Source organism: Neolamprologus brichardi, chromosome 19 (genome assembly GCF_056152115.1).
Source record: "Neolamprologus brichardi isolate AB-2024 chromosome 19, ASM5615211v1, whole genome shotgun sequence".
In the NCBI taxonomy this organism is placed as follows: Eukaryota; Metazoa; Chordata; class Actinopteri; order Cichliformes; family Cichlidae; genus Neolamprologus; species Neolamprologus brichardi.
Genome location: NC_142122.1, coordinates 12,997,682 through 13,008,581, shown reverse-complemented (window position 1 = coordinate 13,008,581; position 10,900 = coordinate 12,997,682). Strand labels below are relative to the sequence as shown.

Genomic DNA, 10,900 nt, shown 5'->3' with positions numbered 1-10,900 from the left:
GCTCTTTTAGATTTAGCTAGATTTTATTGCCCCCTTTTGTAAGAAGTTGTTTTTCCAAATACAGTTCTACATTCCCTTGATTAAGGGATCTAATCAAAATTATAAGAATACGCTGATACATGATTTCTTTAAACTTTATTTATGCATTTTTGACTTAGGTGCTTTTAACTTGAAACTCAAACCGGAAGAGGAAAGCGTCCTCCTTAGGCGCAGACCGTTTCTTTTCAGGTCAGAGCAGTACGCGTTTTCGGTAGAGGTAGCAGTAAGATTAGTCTTCAGAGCAATTTTAGCGTTAAATATCTTTTAACGCATTTGCTAAACGTGTTATTTTATAATGAGCGACAACGAGAAAGAGTTCAGGGAGCAGGTGAGTTCACGATTCATGACAATCAGCGTTAGGACGAAATAAGCTGTTAGCTGCATTTGCAGATCTGTTTAACGGCTATATTTTCTTTTTAAACAGGCCTCGAAATTAGTAAAAGTCGAGTTTATACAAGGATATTAAGCACGTTGTGTGAATTATAGACTTAGATTCTTAAAGTTTATTGGGGCGTTTATGTGAAAATAAGAGGGCTGGCGCTTGCTTGCTAAGCTAAAGCGTGCGGCCTGCTAAGCGCAGCGGTCGGTAGAGGAGGCCGCCGCCTGGCCGCGGGTGCTTTCATTTTCTCATTTACTTGTTATCTAACGTTGCTTATTGAAAATATAACTAGCCAGCAGCAAATATATGTGTACAGTTAATAGTTAGCTACCTCAACGTTCAGCTGTTTGTAAGTTGTAGTTTAGTCCCAATGAAGGTCAGTTAAACGTAAAAAGTGCACATTTTCAGTCCTAATAATAATGTTTCCTGGTTTTTCTTGATGTTTTTTTCCCCTTTTCTTTTCATTTTTTTTTTTTTTTTAAATTTCTGGTTTTAACAGACACCAACATGCCTTATCACCCTTGTTTGTTCTTTGTTAAGGTTGAGGTTGGAAGAAAGAAAAAGGCGGAAGACGTTTCAGATGTGAAGTTATTGTTGTTTGAAGCTGATGGTGTTGATGCATGCTAATGTATGGGAGAGATGCTGAAAAAAGAAGCGATCAAGAGCTGTCCCCGCGTCTAGTGTTGTAATGGCAGATGGTAAAAGGGGGAAGAGGAGGAAAAAAAGAAGTCATATATTCAAACGGAAGAAAGAAGAAATGAAGGGTTGTTATGAAGTAATGAAGTTAAAGAAGTTATGAAGTTAAGATGAGAAGTTTTCCAGGGTATGAGTAATTTCCTAACAGCCTGCTATGTTATTACTCTATTTCATCCTATTATTTTTCTCTATAGCATGCATGATTTTCCCTCTCTGTATCAGCCACATCACTGGTCAATTCCTCCATTCTTTATTTTTAATTAACTTTTTGTGCAGTCAATATTTAAGCTACATTTCTTAATATCTGCTTGAAATATCTTTAGTATTTCACCTAATTCCTCAATATTTAGTCTCAAACCTGTTAAATGCGAAAATGTGGTGAACTTCTTCTGAAAAGGGCATTGAAGGTGGTGAGCGGTGTCACCTCCAGGCCCTGTAGTGTTGTTGTTTTGGTACATTTGGCTTTAGAGTGTTTCTGACATCTGCAGTCTGGTTTGTTCAGGACTCTCGGGCCGGCTCGCGGAGCCCATCCCCTGGAGGCTCACCTAAATCCACTAGCCGCTCACCAGCGCGCTCCAGAGGTGGCTCCCATCATTCCAGATCCAAATCTCAGTCCCGATCTAGATCTCGGTCAAGATCTAAATCCAGGTAAGTCAGGTTTCTGATTACTGAATTCTTGTACATAACAAGATAATCGTGTGAGATTTTGGTTTCCTTACCTGTGATTTTGTCTGCAGGTCTCGATCCCATCGAAGCTCACGCAGACACCACTCCCGTTCCCGCTCTCGTTCCCGCCGGCGCCGCTCCAGGAGCCGATCTCGTAGCTCTGAGTACCGCCGGCGCAGAAGCCACAGCCGCTCTCCCATGTCGAATCGACGCCGACACATTGGCAACAGGGTATGGCGCTACTTTGTTAACTTGTACTCAAGGTGTTTATGGAGACGCGAGTCATCAATTTTTAGATTAAACAGTTTAATGTTGACTGTGTGATGTATAGTTTAAGGTGTGTGTGTTTGTGTGACATTGTGAAATATGTTGACATATGTCACAATCATGAATTTCTCATCTTAAATTTTATTTTTTTGTCCCCACACATCAACGTTTCTGCTCACAGGCCAACCCAGACCCCAACAACTGTCTGGGTGTTTTTGGTTTGAGCCTCTATACCACTGAGAGGGACCTAAGGGAGGTTTTCTCTAAGTATGGCCCGTTGGCAGATGTCAACATTGTGTATGACCAGCAGTCACGTCGATCCAGAGGCTTTGCCTTTGTCTACTTTGAGAACTGCGAGGACTCCAAGGAGGTAAGTAGAATAACATGGGAATATGTATTTAAAAACTTTAAACAGTTTGCTTATTCATCCTAATATAGTTAACCTCTTTGCTGTTAAAAAGCTATTTTAGTTCAAACTAAACTTCAAAGAGCACATCCTTGGTTTTGTACAGGGTGAACAATAGTAAGTAAAATAGCATAAAAGACAAATGTGAAAGTGAAACTTGTTTGATTATGCAGCTCGTCTGGTCCGTCCAGTCTGCTGTTTAGTGTCTACACAAGAGTGAAACAATTTGCAATGCAAACAATTTCAGTTAGTCTGCTTCTGACTGTGCGTGTGTGTGTGTGTGTGTGTGTTTATTTTAGGCCAAGGAGCGAGCTAATGGAATGGAGCTGGATGGACGCAGGATCCGAGTGGATTTCTCTATTACCAAACGAGCCCATACTCCCACTCCAGGAATCTACATGGGACGCCCCACATAGTGAGTGCTTGTCCACTGGGGAGCTTGAGATATTATACGGTTACTTGAGCAAAATTGATACACTGTCATTTGTTTTCAGTGGTGGTGGTGGTGGTGGTGGTGGAGGCGGCGGTGGTGGCGGCTCATCACGTCGTGTCTCAAGGGACTACGACAGGGGCTACGACAGAGGCTATGATAGAGGCTACGATCGTGACTACGATCGCTACGATGACCGCGAGTACCGTTCATACAGGTTGGTGCTTTTTCCAGCACCGTTTGTATCCCAGTGTTGATCACGAAGATTTGATAATGATGCATGATTGATAAAGACTCAAGTTAGTCAGTAACTGTAACTAAATTTTTTTTCCTCCCCTCATCCTACAGGCGCAGATCTCCATCTCCTTACTATAGTAGAGGATATCGCTCTCGATCACGATCCTACTCACCACGTATGTTCAAACCATGTTTCTGCCATTAGACTGAAGGTTTTCTAAACAAACTAATTTGACTCTATCTCTAATCTTTATGTATTTTTAAACAGGTCACTACTGAGCAACAAGAGAAGAGGCGACAGAAGTGTTACTATTTGGATGACAGTTTTTTTTTTTTCTGTTCGTTTTTGTTTTAAATCTGACAATATTATGTATGTGATTTAAAAACTCTGCATCTGTTTGTGTATCAAAAGTTTAACAAAATTGATCCAAAAGAACCCCCTAAATTTCTCCCTGAGCACAAAAAAGTAATCAGGGAATCATGCTGCACCAAGTCTGTGCAAAGAATCAGTTTTTGTTTTTTTCTGAAAAATGAAAAAAATTTTTTTTTGAGTACTCTGTGTGATCAAATGAATTGAATTGAATTGAAAGCACAGTCAGTCGTTGTAAAAAGGCTACGATGTGCTCAGTTGTTCTTGGTTTCTTTTGTTTTGTTTTTTTTATGTATCATAGCTGGATTTTTCTGTGCCAGTTTTACACTTTCTCATTTTGCTCTTTGTTGGTAGGTGATTTGTTAAACTGTCGTGAGCCTAGTTTGCCCCTCATTAAGTTTTAAATGCCATGTTTCTTTTTCAGTTTGTTTTTGCTTGATCGAACGTCCACTTTTGTTTGTATATAAGAAATTAAAAAAAAAAAAAAATACTTTGACCATGCTGTGCTCTTTCTATTTAAGATATGCTTCCATTTTTTTTCACACCTAAATTGTGTTATTATCAAAATTGTCAGAGTTACTGGTTAAAGCATTAATTATTGAACATTATTTGATTAAACTAATGTCTTCCACCAGTAAGAAAAGTATTGCTTGCTTACTACTAACAATATAAAAACAAATGTTTGGGTTTTATTTTAATAAATTACAGCAACAGCTACACGCAGTCATAAGCACTGCTGCTCCCTTTAGGGGTCGGCACAGTGGATCATCAGCCTCCATCTCATCCTATCTCTAGAATCTTTGTTACAGCAATGCTGTAAATTCTCCACAACATTTGTGAATCTTTGCTGTGATGGTTTTGTTTTCCTCCTGCCTGTCAGCTCCATGTCCTTTGTCCATTATATTCCTCTACAATCCACTCAACCTGATCTACTCATCTAATGTACTCATAATCTTGTCCATTCTGGTCCCTCCTAATGAAAATCTTTCTGCTGTCCTTTTGTCACAAAACACCCCTGTCGCTCATCTTCACTCCACCTTGCCTGCCCTCTTCTTCACTTCTTGTGCACTTTCTGTTGCTATGGATAGTTGATCCATGTGGGGAACAGGCTAAGCAGAGAAGCTCAGACCTCTCTCTCTCCAGCCACTGGGACACCAAAGCATTCTTAGGATATCTGAGAGACATCTCTCCAGCATTTCTTGCTTCTGCTGGCTTTTATTCCTCTTCTCTTCAGTGCATACTTCAACCTCTCCAGGCTGCCTCTCCTGCTTTCCTACATTCACTTAATTTGTGAGGACATTGTATTTTGAAAAAGTAGACCCCTTTCTGTTGTTGTCCAGCGTATTTTAATAAGAAATTACCTCAGATATCCAGTTCTATCGAAGCTAGTTCAGAAGTAAAGTCTTTTTATGGGTTCTGGCCATACTGACAATACTGACTTCGTGTTCTTGAACGCATTACGCACACGTCACGGTGAAACAGACCGCGGAGTAATTTTAAATACTCACGAGACGACTCACGTATCGTATAACAAAAGAAAGGCAGAAAAGTGCATTTAAATTAAATAATTTGAGGCAAAATAAAAAATATATGTCCAAGTTGAGTTATGTCGTGGCATTTCCAGCTCTTCGCCCGACCAATCAGAGAGCCCTTACGTCAAAACACTTCCGCTTTGCTCCCCAGCTTGTCTTTCCAGTAGAGCGGCCGGTGTGAACACGCATCAGGAGTGGACAGCACGTAGCCTGCAGGTTGAGAACAGACATTAAGGTAGCAAAAGAGACGTTTTCTTAGCCAAATAAATGTTGGTGTCTTTGTAAAGTTCGGACGGTACAAACAGGACTATGTATTCTGGTTTAAATTTTCCCATCTGCTAGCTAGGAGTGGTTCCAGTTAGCTACTAGCTAGCTTTAGCATGCTGTGTTTGAATGAGTATATGACCCTACACGTTTTTAGTGGAGCCAGCTGACATGCAGCAGAGCCGAGGAGTTGGTTAAAAAAAACTCTGCTTTTTTTTGGTATCCCAACGACAGTGTCTTAATCTGACCAGCTTGTTTTCAATCTCGTAGATGCCTCCAAAGAAGACAGAAGCTCCGAAGCAACCTCCATTGATTGGACGATTTGGAACATCCCTAAAAATAGGAATAGTGGGATTACCTAATGTTGGGTATGTAAATGTTATAGTATTTTTTTCTAGCTGAATGAGTGGGGAAAAAGTGTTAAGCGTCACCATTCTTTCTTAATGCTGTTGCAGGAAATCCACATTTTTCAATGTGCTGACTAAAAGCCAAGCTGCTGCAGAAAACTTCCCCTTCTGCACAATTGACCCAAATGAGAGCAGGGTACCCGTTCCTGATGAGCGATTTGATTTCCTCTGCCAGTACCACAAACCTGCCAGGTGTGTATTGCAACAGCTGGTTTGGAGATGTAAGGACATCTGCATCATCTGATGATCTTCCTTGTCACTTCAGTAAGGTTCCCGCTTTCCTGAATGTTGTGGACATTGCTGGTCTGGTGAAGGGAGCTCATTCTGGACAGGGACTCGGAAACGCCTTCCTCTCTAACATCAGTGCTTGTGATGGGATCTTCCATATGACTCGTGAGTTACAGTTGCTGCATAAACTACTGCAGCTGCTGTGTAGTAACAGCTGAGAGAGCACAGGTGTCAGGGCATGCTGGAAATAAAGGTCTTATGAGGTAATAGGTCCATCTTAAGAACTTTTCTCAGTGTACTTGTGGCTTTGACTAGGACTGGGAATTGAAGCCTAGTTCCAAACTGTTTCCATCTACAGTTTAAAGGTGTATTCTGATTCTGAACCCTTAACTGGATAAGCAGTTGAGAATAAAGACTTTAAGTTAAAATTAAAAAATAAAGAAGGAATCTTTATCAGGGTGACAAATATTATATTAGAAGTAAAATCTGTTTGTTAAATCTGAGCAGTTTGTGTTTATGTTTTGTTTTTTTGGTTTTTTTAATCTCCAAGACCAGAGGTGTTATCCAGCATTGTCTGATTTTGCATTTGTGTCCATATCTCAATGATTCTGTTTCATAAATTGGTATAATGAAATTTGTGGTCATTTGAAGGTAATGTTAGGCAGATCTTGAGAGACTGAAGAACAATTAATTTTGTTTGTTTCCCTCTCACCAATTAGTCAATAAATAATGAAGGCAAATGAAATAAAAATGCAAAATAATTGGCTCTTGGCTTGTTGTTAGTTTCACTTTTCAAAAAAGTGAAAGGGGACATCAATTTGCTTAGAAATAAATTAGCAGAATTGAAAATTTAAAATGTTTTAAATTGATTAATAATTTATTAATCTTGCTGTTGCTGTACTTCTCCAGTGAAAGTATTTGCATTTTTTGTCTTCAAGCTATGTCGTTGCATCGACAGTCTGCTGACGCTTGTTTGTGTTAAGGTGCGTTTGATGATGAGGATATCATCCACGTGGAGGGCAACGTTGACCCGGTGAGGGACATCGAGATAATCCATGAGGAGTTGCGGCTAAAAGATGAAGAAATGATCGGTCCAATTATCGACAAACTGGAGAAAACTGCTGTCAGAGGAAGTGACAAAAAACTAAAACCTGAATATGTAAGTGAATTTTTTTTGTAGAAGCGTTTACTTTTTGTCTTTTGTTGATTCTGAATTAAATCGGTCTGTATATGCTTCTTCACATGCTTCTCTTTGCTTCAGGATATCATGCTGAAAATAAAAAACTGGGTGGTAGAAGAGAAGAAGCACATCAGATTTTACCATGACTGGAATGACAAAGAGGTACTGATGTGTTCCAGTGTAAACAGTTTTTCTCCCTTAGACCCTATTTGAAACGGCTTTTTCATAAAGAACTTCATCTCTAACTTTTCACAGATTGAAGTTCTGAACAAGTACCTGTTTCTGACTTCCAAGCCCATGCTCTACCTGGTTAATCTTTCAGAGAAAGATTACATCAGGAAAAAGAACAAGTGGTATGTTTGCTTTCACCCTGCGTGTCTACATGTCGCATATATTAATCTTACCGTCATCGCATTTCTTTGCCATTTGAAATAACTCATCCTGCGGCCTGTTGTTCATCAGGTTGGCAAAAATCAAGGAGTGGGTAGATGCTCATGATCCTGGCGCTATGGTCATTCCTTTAAGTGGAGCTTTGGAGTTTAAATTGCAGGACATGGAGGAGGAGGAGAGGAATAAATACTGTGAGGAACAGAAGACACAGAGGTATTTGGTCATTAGTCTTTAAGTTGTTAATATCATGCTAAACTTGAAGGGTACTTTCTTTATGGGTGTACTGTGAAGCAAGCAGTCTCTGTTATTGTAGGTGCAATTCCAGCAGGGCAGAAGAAATGTGTAGATGCCTTTAAATGCATTGCTCCCTGAATACATGCACATGTCAGTGAGAATGCAATGCACAATTTGTGCTGCTGTAACTTTCACAGCAGGGTTTATTCATGGGTAATAGTAAGGAACGGCTCAACAGGTTGCATGCATAAAACAGTTTTATTTAGGCAAACTCTGTATTGCAATCAGAGGAATAATTGGGGAAGACATGGCACTTTGAGGTGACTTTAAACTGAATCACACTAAAAACTTTGATTTTAAGTTCATGGCTCACTAACCCTTTAATCACTCTTTGTAGTTGCACCTTTCTGCTGTAATGATATTAAGTGGCTGCAGGCAACTTAATACTGAGTAATTAATTAAAGTTTGCACTGGTCCTTATTTACTAATGTGCTTTGAAACATTCGTACCCTGTGCAAAAATTGAATTTGCAAACCATTTTTTGTTTTGTTTTGTTTGTGCGTTTTTAGTGTTTTGACCAAAATAATAAAGACCGGCTATGCAGCGCTGCAGCTGGAATACTTCTTCACAGCAGGACCAGATGAAGTGCGAGCGTGGACCATCAGGGTGAGTGTTTTGACGTGTGTGTGTGTAACCTTTTTAAAAATACATAATCAACTCTTGTGATTGAAGATAAACCACTCTGATAGTTTTGAATTTTAGAGATCTTCACTGAGTTTAAAAAATAAAAAACAGAATTTATTCAAAGAATATTTTGGAAAGCTTAATTTTCCAATGTTTTTTTTTCCTAATTTATGATTAGAATTTTGGCTTGTATTACAATTCCAACATATTGCATCATTTTTGTTTGTTTTTTTTCTGACAATCAGCTTCACTTTTGTTTTCAGTTATTATATTTAAGTAGTCAGTGAAGATCTGACTTGTAAAACGGAGTGATGGAAACATCTGACATATAGATTTTTAAATATATGTGATAATATATTACTTTGGCTTTTGCCATTTGGTGTCTTCAACAGTTCTATATTTGAATACTGGTAGAAATTGTATTGTTTCTTTGTTCAAAACAGAGCCCTGAAGTAAATTTTTGACAGTTGTCATCATTTTGTGATGAGATCAGGAGCACAGATTGTTACTTTTGCAGAATTTCTTAAATGTGATGCATTTAATAAATGCATATTTTATTTATAACATGTCCTGTTGTGCTTTGGTCCCACAGAAAGGTACAAAAGCTCCTCAGGCTGCTGGAAAGATCCATACTGACTTTGAGAAAGGCTTCATCATGGCCGAGGTGATGAAGTTCACAGACTTCAAAGAAGAGGGCAGTGAAACTGCAGCCAAGGTGTGAGCTTTTGTTTTGTTTTGGGTGTTTTTGTTTGTTTGTTTGTTTTTCCCCAGCCCAATTATTCCTGAGTTGCTGCATGTGCTGAATCTCCATCATCCGTCATCAATAACTGTTATTATTCTGGAATATATCAACTATAATTTTTTTCCCCTTGTTTCTTTCTCTCTCAGGCTGCTGGCAAGTACAGGCAACAGGGCAGGAACTACATTGTGGAGGACGGGGACATTATCTTTTTCAAATTCAACACACCAAACGCACCCAAAAAGAAATAAGACCACAGAGTCACTGGGTTGGGGGAATCAAAACTCAGAATACAGTTTAGTCCCACAGAGCACACTGTCTGCTGGTTTTCATACTTCTTTTTTGATTCTGATGGCTTCAGCTGTTTGAATCAGTTTTTGGTAACAATGCTTTAGTTGTTCATGTGTTTTTAACACATAAAAGACTGGTTTTTTTGATAATTTAATTTAAAGAAAAGCTCAGACTTCCTTTTGAGACAGGTTTCTGTTTTGGATTTTTTTTTAAGACTTAAGTGTTTTATTGCTCCGAGCAGCTCATCTTTTCTCTCTTCATGAATTGCAGTCATGGCTACAGCTGATTAATCTGTAAGCTTTCACATTCTAACGAGCCTGTTGTTTGGTGTGTTAGTAAGGGCAGGCGTGGCCGTTCTATTATAAAAATACTCATAATTGCATAAAGCAACAACGTGCTGCAGGTGAATTCGTTTTAGATGTCATCCCTTAATATTAAAAAGAGCAGCACAGTTCAATTAAATTAAAAAAGTGCTAAAATATATTGTGTCCAAAAATCGATCATCATTTCTTGGGAGAACGAAAGCCATCGGTCGGTGTTTCATTGAGGGTGGGGCTGAACTGTATTGTGCTGATAACATGAGGGATATTATTTTAGAAAGAGGAACGGAGACCTCGGTGGCAGTGGCTCATCAGATCCTGAAGAGAAAGCTGCTTTTATTGATTTACAGACTCCTGGCGTGAAGGAGTCCGCTCCGCATAACGAGAGAATGCACCATTGTGGATCATTTGGACTGTACAGCTTTAAATCGCATCATGTTTCACCTCTCTCACTGCCCACAAACTATGCTCATTTTCATAAACATGCTGCCACACTGTGAACTAAAATAGAAATCTTTCTGACCTATGGAAACCAGTGTACAATAAGTATCACCCTCATCAATATGCATGTGTCAATAAAAGGAGATAAACCTGTTACAGTTTTGTATGTTTATTTTCTTTCATTCCAGGCAAAACAGATCGTTGTCCCAAGCTACTCTCATCTCTTTATATTTTGATAGGAAATAGTTGCAGCATCTATTGAAATTATTTGTGAAACATGTACAGTTGTTTGTGGCAATGCAGTATATATAAGGGAAAAAAGCTCTTTGGATGTTTGGGTCCATTCCAGATCAAAATCAGGTCCAGGCCTTGAGGAGGTCGATCGATGACTGATGGTGTTCCTCTGTGTTTTTCTATCCAGATTTGCTTTTACTACATTGGCAGTGTGTTTGGGATTGTCATGCTAAAAAAATGAAGGCACTTCAGGCACTTTTTAGTTGGTATTGCATGGAGGATCAAAATCTTCCTGGAATTTTCTGCATTTATAATTCCAGCAAGTTTCACAAGATCTCCAACACCATTGGCTGAAATGGAGACCCAAACTGTGACTCCATCTGTTTTACACATGGCTGTAGACACTGCTGTACCTCTCTCCTTACCTTTGTACATATTGAAAAGCAAAAACATATTACCAAAAATG

General features: G+C 39.1%; 2 protein-coding genes across 2 annotated transcripts; both read left to right on the top strand.

Moving 5' to 3' along the window:
- Nucleotides 1-191: 191 nt before the first annotated feature.
- On the top strand, nucleotides 192-4,200 carry LOC102780327 (transformer-2 protein homolog alpha-like). The gene is made up of 8 exons (XM_006798397.2): nucleotides 192-367; nucleotides 1,617-1,762; nucleotides 1,852-2,011; nucleotides 2,229-2,417; nucleotides 2,753-2,868; nucleotides 2,948-3,100; nucleotides 3,232-3,296; nucleotides 3,389-4,200. Exons 1-8 carry the CDS (start codon nucleotides 335-337, stop codon nucleotides 3,397-3,399), a joined length of 873 nt encoding a protein of 290 aa, XP_006798460.1. The 5' UTR covers nucleotides 192-334; the 3' UTR covers nucleotides 3,400-4,200.
- A 963-nt stretch (nucleotides 4,201-5,163) lies between these two features.
- Nucleotides 5,164-10,354, top strand: LOC102780044 (obg-like ATPase 1). Its single transcript, XM_006798396.3, has 11 exons — nucleotides 5,164-5,257; nucleotides 5,557-5,654; nucleotides 5,742-5,885; nucleotides 5,959-6,086; nucleotides 6,905-7,080; nucleotides 7,183-7,263; nucleotides 7,357-7,454; nucleotides 7,564-7,704; nucleotides 8,295-8,391; nucleotides 9,002-9,124; nucleotides 9,298-10,354. Exons 2-11 carry the CDS (start codon nucleotides 5,557-5,559, stop codon nucleotides 9,397-9,399), a joined length of 1,188 nt encoding a protein of 395 aa, XP_006798459.1. The 5' UTR covers nucleotides 5,164-5,257; the 3' UTR covers nucleotides 9,400-10,354.
- Nucleotides 10,355-10,900: the final 546 nt, after the last annotated feature.

Coding starts and splice junctions, on each gene's coding strand:
- LOC102780044 (XM_006798396.3), top strand. CDS start 5,557: ATGCCTCCAAAGAAGACAGAAGCTCCGAAGCAACCTCCATTGATTGGA. Junction 5,655..5,741: donor GTGGGATTACCTAATGTTGG/GTATGTAAATGT, acceptor ATGCTGTTGCAG/GAAATCCACATTTTTCAATG. Junction 7,264..7,356: donor ATGACTGGAATGACAAAGAG/GTACTGATGTGT, acceptor AACTTTTCACAG/ATTGAAGTTCTGAACAAGTA.
- LOC102780327 (XM_006798397.2), top strand. CDS start 335: ATGAGCGACAACGAGAAAGAGTTCAGGGAGCAG. Junction 368..1,616: donor AGAAAGAGTTCAGGGAGCAG/GTGAGTTCACGA, acceptor TGGTTTGTTCAG/GACTCTCGGGCCGGCTCGCG. Junction 3,101..3,231: donor CGCGAGTACCGTTCATACAG/GTTGGTGCTTTT, acceptor CTCATCCTACAG/GCGCAGATCTCCATCTCCTT.